Source organism: Gigantopelta aegis, chromosome 14, assembly GCF_016097555.1.
Source record: "Gigantopelta aegis isolate Gae_Host chromosome 14, Gae_host_genome, whole genome shotgun sequence".
NCBI classification, from domain to species: domain Eukaryota; kingdom Metazoa; phylum Mollusca; class Gastropoda; order Neomphalida; family Peltospiridae; genus Gigantopelta; species Gigantopelta aegis.
Window position 1 is genome coordinate 8,138,024 of NC_054712.1, and position 21,417 is coordinate 8,159,440.

The window sequence follows — 21,417 nt, forward strand, 5'->3', positions numbered from 1 at the left end:
ATGTGTTGAGTGCGTCGTTAAATAAAACATTTCCCTTTTGTCCATGTACCCTTTTTTCATTAGACCTCCTCTCACCCAAAAAATTGGATCTGCCCCTGAGTGGTGTAATATATATCATTACAGAGTAATTATATGCAAGGGAACAGCAGTTCAAAATTTTAGTCTGTGCACATATTTTTTTAAGCAAGGCAACCCATTGTTTGATTATGTAAATTACCTAATTATATTTGTGCAACTTAATCAGTTTACTACAAACTAGCACTAAAATTAGTGATACGCTGAAGTTTGCAATTTTCAGTTTCAGAATGTGTAATAATATATGACATATTATTTCAGATCAGTGATCCATAGAACACATATAATTATATATAATTATATATAATTGTACATCATATACAAAACTGATTACATATTATACTTTAGATTGTGCCAGCGTAATGGTTCACCACGTAACCAACTTGCAGTGAGTGAATTTAAAGTTGCGTAACCTGACACTGGAACAGAAGAACCATTCACATAAAATACTGTGAATGGTGTAAACTGCTGACTCGGCATGACTGTATCTTGTGTAATGCCCTTGCACCTGATTGTTGACCTTATGGTCTGAGTGTAACACTAAGAGCCTAACCTGAAAGCCAGTAGGTTAAATTGATAACAATACAGTCGAACCTTGTTATGAGGCCATTTGTCTGAATTAAAATATAAACCACCAGCTGTGCGTTAAGGAGCCGCCATATTACATCACCAAATCATCCATGGCACTGTGTAAGAGTCTAGACTCAAATCTCTAATGATGTCACATGCATACTATTTGTATGGCGTTGTCATGACATTACTGTCTCAGACTCTATTATAGTCTCGAGGCTAGATTCGTTTTATAAGCACCAGAGCCCCGTTCCACGAAAGAATTGTAGTGATTTAAGGTGAGTTTTACAACTGGCACTGTATACTTTACAGCGGTTCCACAAAGCAACCTTACGGTAGTCCCCTTTAAGTGCCCTTTTAATGATTGATATATTTTTGCAAAGAAAAGCGAATTAGTTAAATAATAAATTGGTTACCGACTTTTCGGAACATCTTGGATGTATTTATTGGTATCGGACATCCATGAAGTAACTTTGTCAGTTTGTGTGCTAAGCGAAAATTGCCGAATGCATAAGACATGAGAATTATCTCCCGTATATTCGTGTGAAGGTCGTATGGCCTAGAATGTTTTTCATCAAACGCAGAGTTTCATAAAAGGGTATTTGGTATATATTAGATCTATTTTTACACAATAAGTTAGTATCTTTCTTAGAAAATTATCAAATCATTATTTAACTGCCATTTTACATCTACGTTAGTGGCTTACAACTGCCTATTGTAAATTTTCACAGCAATTTACGATGATAGTAAGCTACGCCGCGTCGTGTAACGGGCTGGCGATCGTAGAAAAAAATTAAGGTCGCAATGGTAGGTATTTACGGCGATGGTAGTGCTAAGATAGCTTCGTGGAACGGGGACCAGGCCAGTAGTAGAAACTGACCTGTACATTGACCAAACAACTGTTTTTAAGGGGCAGTGTTTTTTGTTAGGTTCAAAACATACTATAGATCAATGAATCTGGGTCTAGGTTTGGCAAGTATGACTGTGTAAAAATATGGGTTTTGTTCTGTGTTGTCTGTTGCCACATAACTGGTACCATACTTGTCAGATCCAGATTCAGCTCTAGTGTGTTTTAGGCCTTAATCCTTTAATACAGAGGGCAGGACGTAGCTCAGTGGTATAATGCTTACATGATGCGCGATCGATCTAGGATTGATCCCCATCAGTGGGCCCATTGGGCTATTTCTCGTTTCAGCCAGTGCTCTACAACTGATGCAACAAAGGCCATGGTATGTATTATCCTGTCTGTGGGATGATGCATATAAAAGATCCCTTGCTGCTAATCGAAAAGAGTAGCCCATGAAGTGGTGACAGTGGGTTTCCTCTCTGTGTGGTCCTTAACCATATAACTGTAAATAAAATGTGTTGAGTGTGTCGTTAAATAAAACAGTTCCTTCCTTCCTTTAATACAGGTGACTGGTTAAAACAGGTTTAACTGTAGTTAGCACACTTGGCCTCAGACCACAATTAATTTTCGCTATATGTTTCTATATAGCCTTAGTGGCTATAACATTTTTATTAATATCAGCAGGCCCGTGAAGTTTTGTATGTACCTTTGTCTGCATGGGGGACACATACCCTGAAAAGGACAACCCCTGTTGTCCAGCTCTTTCTCCCAGCATATTGGTTTAAACAGACACACCCTCTAAACCAGGCCGGAGTACACCCATTTTACACAAAAAGCACTACTTTTGCATGGGCCGGAATTACCACAAACAAGTCTTCAATGTCAACAAGTTACACATGTTTACAAACTACATGCTATTCCCTGTCACTTCAGTCAAACAGTTGCCACTTCATAGCTGTCTGCCATGAAATAATCACAGTCAAACAGCAGACTACTTGCGCGGTGAAACTTCCGGATTTTGGACAACCAAATGGGAAGATAACTGTAATCTGAGGCCTATCAGTCCATTTTTTCCCCTACAAACTGGCCCACACTAATGCATTCCAATGATATATATATTAAAGCAATGCTCAGTAAGTATCGGTATGTTACCTTTAAACTGAGAGTATACAGAGGCTGTGTTAAAACACCTACCACAGTGCCTTGCCATGGCCAATTTTAGCAATGGAAACTTGAGGGACACCAACTTCAAAATGTAATAACTTTATCAAATTTTGGAATTTCTTCATACAATGAATAGCTATTTTTTCTTCTACATATGTTCTATCTGCACAGTGTTGTCTTGGAAAGATTTTGAAATATTTAAAGGAAAAAAAATCAATCATTAGATTTTACTTCATTTTTAATGAAATATTAAACTTAAATTAAAATTTTTGAAAAAAAAAAAAATCTAAAACTGTAAAATTTTGCCTTTTAGATATGATAAGTGGAGGCTTAGTAAAGATATGGTGACTGAATTCATGATACATTATTAGAAATGTGTCAGAGGGATGGTAAAAGTCACAAAATAGGGGCCATTTGCAACAAATGTTTACACACTAATTTCAGGGAAAATTAGACATGATAGGCCTCATATTCAATTTTGACCTGCTGTATTTACTTAATCTACTTCATTTACTGTATTAGACATGTAGGCACTTTGTAAAAGGCAAAACAGTCCATATAAAGGCATATTAATATGAATATGCCCTACAGATATTACTTAGGTATACACCATAATATGTTTTTTGTTGACGACAACTTTGAAAATGAAGATTTTGTCACAAAATGCTGATATAAATCCTACCAAGAGGTACTTGCACCATATTTTTCAGTTTCCAGTGATAACTGTTAACAAGTGTAGTCATGTGCCAGTGTCTGGGATACCTCAGTGTAGTATTTCTTGACTGGAAGGATGTTTGTAGTAATGACCACTGAATATGCATTATGGATTATTCTGCCATATGTACGGTATTACAAGCCAAATGTTAACCTTTTTGGCACATTTTCTGCAATAAACTTGACAAGTATACCAGCATCTGATTACTGAACACAATAAATACATTCAGACAGCATAGAATATTAGCCTATTAGATTTTCTAAGGATAAAAGACCATTTTTGAAAAATGACTGAAGTGTGTAATTTACATAAATGTAGGTGAAATGTATTATTAGAGTACTTAATCTTGTTAAAAACTGTATACTATTTATTTAAAGTGTTTAATTACATTTAGTAGTGATATATTCATTATATTTGGATCTTCTGTCCAATTGCAATAATTGAGAAACTCATTAAAATTCAATATGTAAAAAATAATTAAAATCTCAATATTGACTAACAAAATCCAACTTTTGCTCTTTTTTACTAAATTATTAGCTCAAAACTGTTAAAAAATATTGCAACAACCTGTAGTAACATCAGAGGTCATTTTATGCTATTTTGGAGGATATTGAAATTTAAAAGTTGAACATTTTAATTTTTATTTTTAATAAATTCAAAAAAAAAGTTTTTTAATTTAATAAAATATTTAGAAAATAAATAAATTAGTTTTCATATTCCTTGTGGTATGCACAATCAGTCAGTGTAATTTCACCTCTCTGGTTATAATACTTTCATCAGAATCAAGCATTTAACCGGTGTAATGTGTGAACTATATCAGGCCTCAGACCACAATTAATTTCGCTATATGTTTCTATATAGCCTTAGTGGCTATAACATTTTTATTAATATCAGCAGGCCCGTGAAGTTTTGTATGTACCTTTGTCTGCATGGGGGACACATACCCTGAAAAGGACAACCCCTGTTGTCCAGCTCTTTCTCCCAGCATATTGGTTTAAACAGACACACCCTCTAAACCAGGCCGGAGTACACCCATTTTACACAAAAAGCACTACTTTTGCATGGGCCGGAATTACCACAAACAAGTCTTCAATGTCAACAAGTTACACATGTTTACAAACTATATGCTATCCCCTGTCACTTCAGTCAAACAGTTGCCACTTCATAGCTGTCTGCCATGAAATAATCACAGTCAAACAGCAGACTACTTGCACGGTGAAACTTCCGGATTTTGGACAACCAAATGGGAAGATAACTGTAATCTGAGGCCACTTCCCTGTCATGGCTCTTATAAAGTGGGTTAAATAAATAGGTGTTGAATGATGTATGTTTGCCAGCTCAGCTATTACATTTTTCGGTGGTTTTTCGTCAGATATAAATAAATAGGTGTTTGTTATCTGTGTTGAAACGGGACATAGCCAAGTGGTAAAACGCTCACTTTATACATGGTTGGTCTAGGATCAATCCCTGTCAGTGGGCCCCTTGGACTATTTCTCATTCTTGCCAGTGCACCGCAACTGGTATATCAAAGGCTGTGGTATGTGCTATCCTGTCTGTGGGATAGTGCATATAAAAGATCCCTTGCTACTAATGGAAAAATGTAGCGGGTTTCCTCTCTAAGACTATATGTCAAAATTACCAAATGTTTAATATGCAATAATCAATGTGCTCTAGTGGTGTCGTTAAACAAAACAAACTTTAACTTTGTATCTGTGTATGGGATACCGTAAGGACTAAATGTGAAAAACTTTTATTATACTCCCCACAAAAAAGTTAAGCAACTGAAATTTTTGTTTTCATAAATCATCTTTATTTTAACAATATCAGTGATATATTATACACACATTTCTGTTCCAAAACGCCCCTAAAATGTCAATGCCATAAAGTGAACAAGAATACCCGGTAATCATATATCACATTGTAGTTGCAATTTAAAATATACTGAACAAAATTATTAAAAGGCAGTAGATATTTTTCTGCATTTTTAAAAATATATTTAGTGCAACATTTAAAAAACAAAAACCCATTGCATGCTAATTTTTTGCGCGTTGAACATGTCTCACATACCACAACCTTTGATATACCAGTCGCGGTGCACTGGCAAAACGAGAAATAGCCCAAGGGGCCCATTGACGGGGATTGTTCCTAGACCAACCATGCATCAAGTGAGCATTTTACCACTTGGCTATACCCGTCCCTACACAGATACCGTACACCTATTTATTTATATCTGATGAAAAACATGAAAAAAATAAATAGCTGAGCTGGCAAACGTACATCATTCAGCACCCATTTGAGACCTGTTTACCTAACCCACTTTGTAAGAGCCATGACAGGGAAGTGTGCTAACTACAGTTAAACCTGTTTTAACCAGTCACCTGTATTAAAGGAAGGAAGGAACTGTTTTATTTAACGACACATTCAACTTATTTTTGATATGAGAATACTCAAAACTGACTTTTTAAAAGATTTTAAAACTCTTTACATGTATGGATCATTTTTTTGCTTTTTAACCAGTTTTTCAAAATAATTAGCATTTATTTGTCATAAATAATTAAGTGTTGTCAAATCTTTCACTTTACAATTTAATTCATTATATAGCGTCTGGACAAACATGGAAGATTTACATAATGTGATTTTATGTATTTGCCGTATTTACAAGTCATTTAGAAAGAATAAAAAACCCACTTTTCACTGCATTAATATATCCTAAACTAATCTTTATCAACCCCTACAATTAAGGAAATGTCCACGTAAAAAAAAAAATGCCTTTAAAACTATTCTAATATAGTCCATGTGCACAGCCAAAAAAGTGCTGTGGAGAATGAAGAACTCCACAGCAATCTGCATGGCATTGCCGATTGTTATGGGCAATTGCAGGGGATATTTAATACATAAGAGATTCATGTTAAAAAGCTAGCTGTGTAAATCGTATGTTTAATGCATGGGCCATCTGCTGCCGATATCACAAAAGGGTTAAATGTTTTTTTACAAATCATCTCTGATCAAAACCTGCTAATGTAATGTAACACTAGCAAAAAACTGATCAAAAAGTGTACTGGCCCGTATTTAATTTAGTTGAGTATATTAAAATATATCATGTTGATAATATATTGCTTAATTTTTGCGAGGTAGCATACTTTATCTTTAGCATTTTAAACTAAACAGGCTGCTTATGATGACACAGCATATCTTTGAACATCTAGAATCATTTAGAGCTGATCCAGAATGTTCCATTTATTATATGGGGAAGGCAGGCGATGACCTAATTTCTTTTTCTTTATGCCTGGTGGATCTGCTTCAATCTTTTTTTCTGTGCATAACTGAATTAAATTAGAATTTTGTGAGTGATAAGGTATGCAAAACAAAACAAAACATTACTACCTGCCGCCCCCCCCCCCCCCCTCCCCCATGTGATATGTTTTGGAACAGTCCCTAAACTTGCAAATTGTTTTATGATTTTGTTTCTTTGTTGCATAATATATTTATTACCAACATGGTTGACAATAAATGGTTACATAAATATAATATTCTGCAACTCTGTCTTCATGGTTTGGGGTTTAATAATGCATTGACTTTATGGTACATTTCTGATGTCATTAATTTGTATAGCAGCTGTAAGCTTATAGCAGTTACATACGGTAGAAGATAATAAACAAGTTAATAAACAAGTTACCCGTTATTATCAAATTTGTCCTGAGTGCAATAATTTTTATTTGTCATAAAATGTGGGCAGGATGTAGCCCAGTGGTAAAGCGCTCGCTTGATGTGCGGTCAGTTTGGGATCGATCCCCGTCGGTGGGTCCATTGGGATATTTCGTGTTGTATGAAAGGCCGTGGTATGTGCTAATGTGTCTGTGGGATGGTACATGTAAAAGATCCCTTGCTACTAATTGAAAAATGTAGCAGGTTTCCTCTCTAAGATTGTATGTCAAAATTACCAAATAATAGCTCTAGTGCTGTCGTTAAACAAAACAAACTTTAATTTTGTCATAACATAAGCTTTAGGGAGTGACAGTTGAAAATTATTTGACATGGGACATAAATTTGATAACAACTGTTATAACTGTAATAAAGTTTGTTATTCTATTTATTAACGTAGCTATTTTTTTCTCTAAAAGCTTTTATTTTTTTAATTCAATAACAATGAATGATAAACAAAATGTATATAGAAGCGATGTAAACCACTTTACGGTATTTCACGATATTACTATAATTTGTATTTTATTCACGGTCACAGATAATTTAAAAAAAAAAAAAAGTTCTATTTATTGTTTGAAAAATCTGTAATGAACTGTATTAAAATTGCAGTGAGTAACAAAAACGTAAAATTTAACTTGAATGAATAAATAAATAAATGGTTGCTGGATTTATGTTATTTCGACCGGCCTCGGTGGCGTAGTGGTTAAGCCATCGGTCTATAGGCTGGTAGGTACTGGGTTCGGATCCCAGTCGAGGCATGGGATTTTTAATCCAGATACCAACTCCAAACCCTGAGTGAGTGCTCCGCAAGGCTCATTGGGTAGGTGTAAACCACTTGCACCGACCAGTGATCCATAACTGGTTCAACAAAGGCCATGGTTTGTGCTATCCTGCCTGTGGGAAGTGCAAATAAAAGATCCCTTGCTGCCTGTCATAAAAGAGTAGCCTATGTGGCGACAGCGGGTTTCCTCTATAAAAAAAAGTGTCAGAATGACCATATGTTTGACGTCCAATAGCCGATGATAAGATAAAAAATCAATGTGCTCTAGTGGCGTCGTTAAATAAAACAAACTTTACTTTTGTGTTATTTCATTCTTATAAATGGAAATTATTTATTTCATGTGTAATACAGAATCTTTGTAACTGACCTCCTTGAAAGTTATTACCATGGTAACATTGATTGTGTAGCAATCAATCGCACTTCAGCATTTATTATAAATTACTAATCGTAAATAAAATGTGTTGAGTGCGTCGTTAAATAAAACATTTCCTTTATTATAAATTACAGTTAAATAAATTATCACATTCGCTCTCACTCCAGGAATAAAATAATTCCTAAACTTGTTCTATAAATTTTGTATGGCACTCCCACTCGTACAGTAATGTGTGTATCTAATTGAGATTCATGTATGCTTTTCTCAGCATGTACCACAGCTGTCAAAAAAATATCAAACCAGAACAGAGGTCATTAACACTCAGGCAAGCTTTGTGAAGCTGTCTAAACTGTCGAACTGTGGTGATTATTGTGAATACTGTTTGTGAACTACCCTGTATCCGTGCACTGTTGCAGGATCTTTAAAAATACTCGTCTGGTCGCCAAGTCCGAATAAAATGCTGACGGATAAGTTAAAATATATAACCATCTTTTCATCAGGCATCTTCCTTTTTCTGACTTTCAATAAAAAGTTTGTTTGTTTTGTTTAATGACACCACTAGAGCACATTGATTAAATAATCATCGTGCATAGGATGTTAAACGACACCACTAGAGCACATTGATTAAATAATCATCGTGCATAGGATGTTAAACATTTGGTTTCTGACTTGTAGTCATAAGAGGAAACCCGGTATATTTTTGCTAATGCAGCAAGGGATCTTTTATATACAAAGGAAAGCACATACCACGGTTTTTGAATAGTTGTGGTGCACTGGATGGAACGAGAGAAAAAAATAATTACGTGGTTTGATCCTGCAACGCAAGCAACTCAAACGAGCACTCAATTGACTGTGCTAAATCCCGCCCCAACTTTCAAATAAAACTTTTATTTTTCATTGTTTCATTGTAGTCCAGACTTTATGACATCATTATGTCAAATGGGACATCATTACATAAAACAGGTCATGGAAAGGACGTTAGAAACATAACTTCCATGTCTTTTTAACTAAATAGAAGTGTTGTTTGTAATTATAAAAATACTTTGTAATTTTTTGTGAATATGTCGATGTATAACAGTTACAAACTTACTATAAAGAGGCCCTAATCTTGCCGGCAAAATCAGTTTTCGCCAAAAGTCAGCTCAAGTCGCCGAGTTATTAGCAGTAGTGGGAAGTTGAAGTCGCCATAATATTCTGGACTCGTCAGATTTCAAAAACGAAATCACACAACAGATGTCAAGACCCCCAACTTGTTTATTGTCATGGCTGACTTGGCACCTTATCGCCGTATGTCGGACAGTGTTTTAACTTTGGTGCTAGACTATATCCTTGAGTAATCATGAACAGCCACATGCAAACTGTAATATACGATTGATTTGATGCAATAATGTTTTACCTTGTTCAATTTATTATCAAAATCAACCAATGAATGTTAATGCTCATGTCAGTTTCTGCTGTGGAGAGATTAAATACATGTCGTAGTCTAATGTCGACCTTCTTCACAGTGACGTGTCACCAGTCAAGCATTGTTAATCCTCGGCCACATTTATTTCAGTAATGCCATAAAATACTAATTACGGTAATACTTTAATTTTAACACAACGACACCTTATCAACAACTTTACAGTGTTTCTGCCAGTAAGAAATGTTTGGGTATGGTGCTATGGAATTGAATGCAACCAGTCAACAGGGGGAATGGGGGGACTCCCCTAGAAAGAAAATGGGTTAAGTTTAGGCTTAGGGTTAAGAAAATCATACAGTAATGATAAGAGTAATTAATTTTTTCAAAAGGTTGACTAAAAAAAAAGAGAAATCTGCAAAAACATTTGGGTATGGTGCCATATTTGGCAGAAACCCTGCTTTATAATATCACGTTTTTAATGAAACACAAGTTTTTTGTTTAAATTGTATTACTGGAAGTAGTATTTTATGTCAAAATATTCAAACTTCTCCCCTTTCTTCTGGGAAGCGAGAAGTCACTTCCCCTACTTTTTCAATTCTAGATTAGGGTCTGTATAACACCACTACGCTATGTGATTTTATACAATTTGTGACTGTTACACATAAATAAATTCACAAAAATATGACAAACAATTTTTATATACATGTATACTGTATCATTCATTCTTAGATCGGTTCTAGATGCCAGTTTTTATATACATGTATACTGTATCATTCTTCTTTCAACTGTCTTAGATCGGTTCTATATGCCAGTTTTTATATACATGTATACTGTATCATTCATTCTTAGATCGGTTCTAGATGCCAGTTTTTATATACATGTATACTGTATCATTCATTCTTAGATCGGTTCTAGATGCCAGTTTTTATATACATGTATACTGTATCATTCTTCTTTCAACTGTCTTAGATCGGTTCTATATGCCAGTTTTTATATACATGTATACTGTATCATTCATTCTTAGATCGGTTCTAGATGCCAGTTTTTATATACATGTATACTGTATCATTCATTCTTAGATCGGTTCTAGATGCCAGTTTTTATATACATGTATACTGTATCATTCTTCTTTCAACTGTCTTAGATCGGTTCTATATGCCAGTTTTTATATACATGTATACTGTATCATTCATTCTTAGATCGGTTCTATATGCCAGTTTTTATATACCCGTACATGTATACTGTATCATTCATTCTTAGGTCGGTTCTAGATGCCAGTTTTTATATACATGTATACTGTATCATTCATTCTTAGATCGGTTCTAGATGCCAGTTTTTCTTTGCTTATTACGGTACCCTTTCTTTCATCCAGTTTAAACAAGTACCATTATAAGCAAATAAAAGTTGCCACTATAAAAAGAACATGTTTTAGTTTCAATGAATGAATATTTGAAGTTTTACTGCAGCAATATATATTTTTCGGATTCTAGTCTGGTAGAGTAGTAAAATATTATACATTTCCAAGGGCGGATTCCAGAGAGGGAATCGAGTGGATCTGACCCCCAATCCCTGACCAAAAATTCCAAACTTGTATTCCCTTGGCCCCGTCCTTTAATTATTCTTGGATCAGCCTTGATTTCTGCAATTGTGCTGTCTGAGATGATTAAAATAACTGCATATCATAACAGTAATACATGTATATCTTTGTTGGTTAACTTAAGGTCATGCCAGATAAGTTGTGGGACTTGTTGTACCGGTACATTATTATAATATACCATAATGTGTTTGCCTTGATATCTCAGTTGACAGTGTTTCACTTTTCACTGTGATTTGTTATTTGCCGATGAAAATTGGGGAACCAAGCCTGGTGAAGGGGGCCTTTTCTTTTTCTTTTCTTTTTTCTCAATCTTGCCTTGACAAAGTGGGAAACCATTTGAATTTACATGGCATTTACTTTATAAGCTGTTAAAGCATTAAACTAAAGTTGTGCACCCAAACCTAGAAAAATTATTGATAAAACTGTACTAGTAATGGATATTGCCAAAATCTTCATATTGCAATCCCTGTAATTGCCTGCAGCAGTAAGCAATGCCGTGGAGATTGCCGCAGAGTTTTTCGTTCTCTGCAGCATTTGTTTTGCCATGGACTATTGGATATTTTTTTTTTCAAGATGTATTTTTTTTCTTATTGTTAAAAATAAAATATAGTTTGTGAACTAAAAACAGATTAAAAGTAAATTTTATTAAAACAGTAACTGCACCGTTATTACTAAGTATCTGTATCTCAGCACCATCGGGCATGATCGTAAATAATGTAACTTACCAGCATTAACTGTTATGTCACTTTTAATCGATGAATACTGCCACTGGTATACATGAATCATACAGCATATTGGCAAACAACACAAATAACAAACTAATTATTCAAATTTCCGTACAATCCAGAATTTCAAACAAAATTGCCGTGGAAAATGCCATGGACACTATTTTTTGGCAGCAAATTATTTACCATAGACATTTTCCTAATTGCAGGGGTTGCATGCTATATTGCGAAGACCAATTCTCAATGATTAGAATTTATAAAGTGCTTTAATTTCATGTACATTTTGTATAATTCAATAAAATGATACACCAGTCTTATCAAGATTTGTTGCCAACTAGTGATGGGCATTGTTTCTTAAACTGACATGATTATCAAATGATGAATCAAAACTTTTAACCTTTTTTTTTTTTTTTAAGGTGCTCTGCGTCACCAAGTAGCATTATGCAGCTCACACACCGCTACCGAGAAACCACGACGACGGGAGCTGCTTTTGGAGACCGTAAAGAGTGTAGACGTGGAAGGAAGCCAGACGAATGCTGAGCTCGTGATATTCGACAAGGATGGAACACTCATCTGTTTCCACACCATGTGGGTTCCATGGATGCAGCAGGTTGCCTCAAAGTAAGTGCCGGTCTGCTTGTAATTAAAGTAGCATCGTCTTTTATGAACATACCAAATTATGGGCAGAATTTGTGGGACTTACACGCGTGTAACTATATACATTTACAATACTTGAACACCTGCGGGGGTGTGAGACGTAGCCCGGTGGTAGAGCGCTCGCTTGATGCACGGTCGGTTTGGGATCAATCCCCGTTAGTGGGCCCATTGGGCTATTTCTCGTTCAAGCCAGTGCACCACGACTGGTATATCAAAGTCCGTGGTATGGACTACCCTGTCATGCACATGCATGTTATTGAAAATTGGCAAACAACAATATCGTAAAATAAGTAATATCCAGCTATCCAAATTAGTTGCATTGACAACAATTAATACTTGAATTTGTAAAAGTGTTTTGTTTAACAACACCACTGGAGCTCATTGATTTATTAATCATCGGCTATTGGATGTCAGACATATGGTAATTCTGACATAGAGTCTTAGAGATGAAACCCTCAACATTTTTCCATTAGTAACAAGGGATCTTTTATATGCACCATCCCACAGAAAGAACACATACCATGGCCTTTGATATACCAGTTGTGGTGCATTGACTGGAACAAGAAATATCCCAATGGGCCCACTGAAGGGGATTGATCCTAGGCCGACTGAGCATCAGGCAAGCGCTTTACCACTGGGCTACATCTCATCCACTTTGAATTTTTAATACAAGAAGCAAACCACTGAAAGTTAGTGTCGATCCAAACATGTTTTTATAATCAGGACTGTTGCCAGTACCCCCTCCTCCCATGACGGAATGTTATGTCTTGCACGCATATCTTAAATTTTGGCCAACCATTAGCTATGCACATACAAGATCATTTGCAATAGGATTTTTGAAAATGTGAAATACATTTATTTTATTTTGTTTATTTTATATTTTTATGTCTTAGCAATATAGTCTTCAATCTAAATACTAGTATTTAAATACTTAGGTGTATTCCTTTTCTCAAAAAATGGAGGATATCATGTAGATGATAGTATCTGATTATGTTACCACAACAACGCCTTAATAAACTGTGTGTTTATTACCATTATACTAATGACACTTGTAAGAGCCAAAACACACCATAGCTGGGTCTAGGTCTGGGTCTTGAGAGAGTGGTACCAGATAATTAATAAACACACTGAACAGAATGTGACAAAACACTTCATCTGTGCTTGCATGAACTACAGATCTGAAAACAGAAGACGTAGAATATGCACTACATTTTTTACCAGATTGGCATCTGTACAGTGTTTGAGCTTACGTACCAGTTGCAGACCCAGATGTTAAAATACACCAAACATGGTGTCTTTGCCACTCTTGGTACAACCAACCCCAGCTTCGGTGTGTTTTTGCTATGGTTCTCTTCATAAAATTAAAACTTGCTTAGAACTTATAATAATTTTCCTCTCTTTAATTCTTTTTTCTCTCATTTTTTTTTTAAAATGTAAGAATTGCGGCAAAGAGTGGCCTTGACATTGAAGAGAAGATTTTCGACACTCTGGGTTTCTGCCAGGACACGAAGCGCGTGTTTCCTGGTCTCCTGGCTGAGTCGACGGGGCCCCAGATCAAGGACGTGCTGACCGAAGTGCTGGTGGAGGAAGGAATGGAGAAGACTCTGGCTCGTCAGACTATAGAAGAGAGCTGTAGCGAGGGAGACACGGGACATCCCGACAAACTGAGAGCTGTCTCCGACATCCGCATGCTGTTCAGAATCCTAAAATCGGAGAACATCAAGATAGCCATCTGCACGTCGGATAACCGGAAGGGCACTGTGGCCACGCTGGAGAAACTGAAACTCTGTGAATACATCGACTACATCGTGTGTGGAGACGACCCGAACACGCTGCCCAAACCGGACCCCCACAATGCCTGGAAGATCTGCGGCCATCTGAACGTGGATCCTCTGAGCGCCGTGATGGTTGGCGACACCCAGGCCGATGTCGGGATGGGCTACAACGCCAAGCTGGGCTGGAGTATCGGCGTGCTCAGTGGGATAGGCGACACGGAAGACCTGATGCCCGAGGCCGACCATGTGGTGAAGGATGTGAAGGACATCCTTCCTCTGATTCTGGCAGACGACCGGTGGAAGGATTACTACGCCTACTTCAAGGATGACCGTGTGCTGGTTGAGCCACTTGATGATGCTCTCATCAAGGAGAAGAATTTGAAGAACGTGTCGGCCGTTATTGTCGATCTGAACGGAACGCTGTTGTGTATGCATGCCAGGTACACGGACTGGGTAGAGAAACTCTGTAACAGGTAGGTCATCTCTTGGTTTTGCAAGAAAAAAGAAAAAGAAATTACGGGTAGGATGTAGATCGGTGGTAGAACATTCACCTTGATGTGTGATGTGTCATAGGATTAAATACACATGTATATCAGGCCTCTGACTTGATGTGAACTCTTACTGACGTGCCCATATCCAATCGAGGTTCAGGCACATTCACCCTGGGCCCAACCTCTGGGCATGCCTGTGACTGAGTCCAGGGCAAAAAATTAGCACAACTCCTGGTAACCCCATTTCCTTTTTAACCCATTATGTCCACGTAAATGAGGTCGTAAATATAACGGTGGACATTTGTTTTATGGGTGGGATGTAGATTGGTGGTAGAACATTCGCGTGATGTGTGAAGAAGTGTCGTTACATACATCAGGGTCCGTGCTTATAAAAGTTCTAATGACGTCACACACATACAATTTGTATGGCGTTGTCATGATATTAGTGTCTCAGACTCTTATTAGTCTTAAAAGTTTTATAAGCACCAGGGCTAGGTCTTTGAAAATTTGTGTAACTCATAAATGGGTATGCAGAAATAAATTTTCTTTTGCCTAACTTGTTACGTCCATTTTAATTTGGTCTTAAGTCCGAATATGACTCTGCCTACGTGGGAGGACTTTAGATCTCGTTATTTTGGGCACAAAACATTTTGTGTCTGTTCGTCGCACAGTGAGCTCTTTTTACACAGTAATGTTATCAACAGCTGCAGAAGCGTTGTTAGGGGGCCCCCGCTAAATTTTGCGACAGTTATAATTTTATTATATATTAAATTTTAAAAAAAAAGTTTTTACAATCCGCTCCAAACCTCCCCTAAAGTTCCCTTGGCATTCCGCCTCATGTCATTGGGGCCCCCCTAAATAGATTTTCTAGATCCTCCACTGTGTATTTTTATCTAATTAAAGCTTAATATTGCAGTGGTTTTGAGGTGAACTGTTTTGAGATCAGCATGTGGATCATTCATTTGGGCATACAGTGAAACACCTCTAAACCAGACACCCTCGGGACCAAGTAAAATGTCCGGTTTCAAGAGGTATCAGATTTAGACAGGTTAAGTTCTGTACTGATTTTTAAAAAAGGACCATGAAACATGTCTGGTATTTAGGGAATTCCAGTTAATAGAATACTGTATATGTATTTTGGGCACAGTATTCATAACCTTGACTATGGTGTAATCTAAGGGTTGTTTTGCCTTAGTGTAAATAACCGATGGAATTAAAATATTTTACGTTAAGTAAAGTTGGTTTTGTTTAATGACACCACTAGAGCACATTGATTTATTAATCATCGGCTATTGGACGTCAGACATATGGTAATTTTGACAGTCATAGGGGAAACCCGCTACATTTCATTTTCATTTCAACTTATTTTCGTGCTTATATCCAATTAAGGTTCAAGCACGCTGTTCTGGGCACACACCTCAGCTATCTGGGCTGTCTGTCCAGGACAGTGGGTTAGTTGTTAGTTGGTTAGTGGTTAGTGAGAGAGAAGAGGGTGTAGTGGCCGTACACCTACCCATTGAGCCCTTAAGAACTCGCTCTGGGTGGGAGCCGGTACCGGGCTGCGAACCCTATACCTACCAGCCTGTAGTCCGATGGCTTAACCACTGCGCCACCGAGGCCGCTACATTTTTCCATTAGCAGCAAGGGATCTTTTATAGACACCATCCCACAGACAGGATAACACATACGACGCCCTTTGATATACCACTCGTGGTGCATTGGCTAGAACAAGAAATAACCCAATGGGCCACCGACGAGAATCGATCCTAAACCGACCGCACATCAGGCATGCACTTTACCACTACGTCCTGTCCCTTTTACATGAAGGTAAGATAATTAGTATTAACACTCATCACACACCATTTTGTTTTTATGTTTTTGAAAATGTTGATAATTGTGATCTTTCCTTAAATGAATTTCTGTTGACCTTGTTTATAAAGTTAATATGAAAATAACTTTTTCTGTACTTCCAGACTGGAAACGATGACCAGCCTTGACCTCAGTACGAAGGTGCATTCGGTGCTTGGCGCCTGTCAGGACTCGAAGCGGATCAAGAGCGGCCTGATAGCGGAGGGTCGACCGCCGCAGGTGAAATCGGCCCTTGTCGAGCTGCTCATTTCAGAGGGGATGTTCTATGAAGAGGCCATCCTGATCGTGAACCAGGCATGGAGTGAGTGTCAGTCCGTGCTCCGGGCCTCGCCCAAACTGCTCGACACAGACGTGAAGCAGTTCTTCCAGACCCTGAAGAGGAATCGAGTGAAGATCGCCGTCTGCACGGAGGACATGCGGGAGAACGCGGTGAAGGACCTTTTAGAGCTGGGCGTCCTCAAGTACGTCGACATGATGGTCTGTGGAGACGACCCTCACAGCCAGCCCAAGCCGTCCGCCCACAACGCCTTGCTCATCTGCGACCAGCTGGGCGTGAAGCCGTCGGAGACCGTTGTCATTGGCGACACTGTGGCCGATCTGCACATGGGCGAGCAGGCGAATGTCAAGGCCAAGATTGGAGTCCTGACTGGGGTGGGATCTAAGTCGGAGCTGAAACCACACGCAGACCACATTGTGGAGAGCATCAGCGATGTGTTGCAGCACATTGTCCAGCATCCCAAGCACGACGACAACGGCGAAGATCTTGATGGCAAAGACAAGGACTTGGTGGGACATTCTGGTAACAATGTACGTAGTAGACCGGGTGCAATCAGATCTTTTGTTCAGTCTGTTAGAACATTCAGTACCTCGAGCAGGTTGCAGGTCAGTGTTGTAAAGAAAGATGTCCCGGAGTACGACTATGTTATTGTGGGCGCTGGGTCTGCGGGTTGTGTGCTGGCCAACAGGTTGAGCAAGGACCCCAAATCGCGGGTTCTGCTTCTGGAAGCTGGGCCTGAAGACAGGACGTGGAAGATACACATGCCGGCTGCTCTGATGTACAACCTGTGCGACGACAAGTACAACTGGTATTACCACACACAACCCGAGAAAGAGATGAATAATCGGGTGATGTACTGGCCACGGGGTAGGGTTTGGGGCGGGTCTTCGTCACTTAATGCTATGGTTTACATCCGAGGTCACGCTTCAGATTATGATCGCTGGCAGAAGGAAGGTGCATCGGGCTGGTCTTACGCAGATTGTCTTCCCTATTTTAGAAAGTCGCAGACACACGAGCTAGGTCCGGATGAGTATCGGGGTGGTTCCGGTCCGTTGCATGTCAGCAGAGGTAAGTCGATTAACCCCTTGTTCCAGGCTTTCATTGATGCTGGAGTGCAGGCAGGCTACCCTTTTACTGATGACATGAATGGCTACCAGCAAGAAGGTGTTGGCTGGATGGACATGACTGTTCACCAGGGCCTCAGATGGAGCTCTGCTGCTGGCTATCTGAAACCTGTCTTGTACCGACAGAATCTGGAGACCCTGACTGGAGCTTTCAGCCACCGGCTGTCCTTTGATAAAAACAGAGTCATTGGTGTGCAGTTCAAGCACAGAGATGAGATGAAAGAGGTGCGAGCTAGTAAAGAGGTTATCCTCAGTGGCGGAGCCATCAACTCTCCACAGCTGCTGATGCTGTCGGGCATAGGCAACGCAGATGATCTGAAACCTCTGGGCATATCCACAGTGGCTCATCTTCCAGGCGTGGGCAGCAACCTACAGGACCACCTTGAGGTGTATGTCCAGCAGGCTTGTACCAAACCCATCACTCTGTACTCTGCCCAGTGGAAGTTCCCGCACAACATGATCCGAATCGGTCTTGAGTGGTTCCTGAAGTCGACTGGTGATGCAGCAACATCTCACCTGGAAGCAGGAGGCTTTGTCCGGAGTCGAGCCGGAGTCCCTCATCCTGACGTACAGTGGCACTTCCTGCCGTCGACTGTCAACGACCACGGCAGGAAGATTGGGCCTTGCCACGCCTTCCAGCTTCACGTGGGACCCATGAGACCAACCAGCAGAGGTTACCTAAAGCTGAAGTCGACCGACCCAAACGAGCATCCAATTATTGTTGCCAACTACCTCAGCACCCAGCAGGATGTGGTGGAGATGAGGGACTGCATACATCTGTCGAGGGAGATATTCAGACAGAAGGCGTTTGATCCGTTCAAAGGTAAAGAACTTTTCCCGGGAGATGCCATCAGCACCGATGCACAGATTGATAACTTCCTTCGTGATCAGTCCGACAGTGCCTACCATCCCTCGTGCACCTGTAAAATGGGAAGTCCAGATGATCCGATGGCGGTGGTCGATTCCCAGACGAGAGTGATTGGAGTCGATGGACTGAGAATTGTTGATGCATCCATCATGCCCAGTATCGTCAGTGGGAATCTCAATGGTCCGACCATCATGCTTGCTGAGAAAGCTGCAGATATGATTCTGGGTAAAGAGCCACTGCCAAAGTCCACTGCCCCTGTGTATGCACCCAAAACGCTGGACACTCAAAGATAATGTATGTCGTTTTAGGCCGCTTTTCAATTTCAATGTTGCTTGTAAAAGTTCATTTGTCCAAAGTTTTTTTTGTTAATGGGAAAGTAATTACTTCCATTTAAGCTGTTTAATAGCCTTAGGCCTATTTGCATTTCATAAATTTTGGGTTGCTTATAATATGTAAAAGTAATTACTTTTACCTCGTGGTATTGATGATAAAACTCCTCCTAGTGATTTTTCTGGGCATTAACTTATTTGGTAACTAGTTATTTTGTTGTCTCAAACTTGCAAACAAAATGTGTCTTTTGAACAGAGTTGAATGGACTGGTTTACCGGGTTACTGTAGACCGTCATTTGGACTAATTAATTAAGTTACTGTATGGACTGGTTTACACATAGTTTACACTGTAGTGTACACCCAAGTCATTTGGACTGGGTTACTCTGTGGACTGAGTGAGGCTGCAAATTTAAAACTGCTGTGAATGCACAACACAGGCAAAGGTATATTAAATAATAATAATTAGTGCTGTTGTCTAAGCTTATTGTTGATTTACACTTCTTATATAGTTTATATTAAACAGAATTGATTTGTTGTTATAGTAAGGGCTCACCCTGTCCATTGCCAAATTAGACAATTGCTAATTTTATACAAAGTGGCTGCAACTTTCAGTCGTTAGCTAATAAAAGATCCCTTAAATTATCCACATTTAATAATTTTCAAGGAAATATTCAATATATCTGACAATTGGTTAAGTCAAAAAATTTGCCAGAGTGAGCCCTGTATATTCTTTTAATTTGTAATTATTTAATGTTTATGTAAGTCCGTTCATTGTGCAATGATCTTTTTTTCTTTTCTTTTTTGGTGTGGGTGGGAGACGGGGGTGATATTTTGTCATGTTTCTGAGAATTGAAAATTACCTTAAATTATTCAGGGGTTTTGCCAAAAAGTTAGCATAAGCTGTTACAGCCATGTATATGATGTCCTAAATTTCATGTGTGCGTGAATGAAAATAAAAGAAAATGGTATGCAAAACTTCATGTGTGCCAGCGCTGGGCCTAATGAAATGATACATTTTAGAAATGTTCTTATATATGTATTTTGAACAACTTTTGATCAACAGGGTAACTGTTTTTGATCAACAGGGTAACTGTTTTTGATCAACAGGGTAACTGTTTTTGATCAACAGGGTAACTGTTTTTGAAAAAGTTTAACTATGTCCATTTTTATAATATATTCTTTGTTAAATTCATAGGCAATAAATTAAACTAATTGTCAAGCCTTTTTCTTAGAATAACATACTTAAAGTTGTTAGTGTACTTAAATTTTTATTTTTCTGTATTGCAATATGTTTATTTGATTATATCCGTTATATTATTTTGTCTCATTTTTACAATTTACATAAATATCAGCTGAATTATGTGTCATATGTTTCAAAAAAAGGGCTATTAAGTAATAAATATTTTTCACAAATAACCTCAACCTGAGTTCATGTTGTGTATTTATTTGTAATGTCTGTTTTCTTTTACAGACACCCAGTAAATAAACACACACAGTAGGTTGTCCACCTGGCTTGGTAGGCTGGTTGGTTGGTAGGTAGGCTGCCTGGCTGGCTGGCTGGCTAGCTGGCCAACTGGCTGATTGTACTCTTCTACATGTCGTGTAACCTAACTGAAAACATGGCGAACACACCAACTGAACAGAATCGTAACTATGGTATTGTGGTCAGGTCATATGTCTGTATGTATATATGCTCTGTAGTATGTGTGTATAATATTCTTTGTAATCTAGAATTTGCTTTAATTTGGCACATGTTCTATTTGTCATTAACTTCCCAAGTTATTGCAATTTGGTCCACCACTTCACCACTTGTGCATTGTCTGTAGTTTAGTAAATTGGTAAATTGTGTGTAATTTGGCATCTTATACTTTGACTTATTTCACCTTTTGTGATTTGGCACTCTTTGTAGTTTGTTGCACTGTAATTTGGCATCCTCTCAAACATATTCCTGTTAGAACTTCATAATTTGATTTACAGTTTGCAATGTTTTTGTCTTGTCTTTACAAAGTAAAAAGGTGAAATATAGATATTACTTTTCCATCATCAGAAGTTTAAATTTGAATGTTTCACGTTTA

At 38.3% G+C, this 21,417-nt stretch overlaps 1 protein-coding gene across 2 annotated transcripts in view; it reads left to right on the plus strand.

The window, feature by feature from the left end:
• The window catches only part of LOC121388457, a 28,682-nt gene extending 7,899 nt beyond the window's left edge, over nt 1–20,783 (plus strand). For both annotated transcript variants that reach the window (XM_041519792.1, XM_041519791.1), the window contains exons 3-5: nt 12,368–12,572; nt 14,047–14,856; nt 16,848–20,783. In XM_041519792.1, coding sequence (XP_041375726.1) covers nt 12,368–12,572; nt 14,047–14,856; nt 16,848–19,305 — 3,473 coding nt within the window. In that variant the 3' untranslated portion in view covers nt 19,306–20,783. The remainder of the gene's footprint in view (nt 1–12,367; nt 12,573–14,046; nt 14,857–16,847) is intronic.
• Nucleotides 20,784–21,417: the final 634 nt, after the last annotated feature.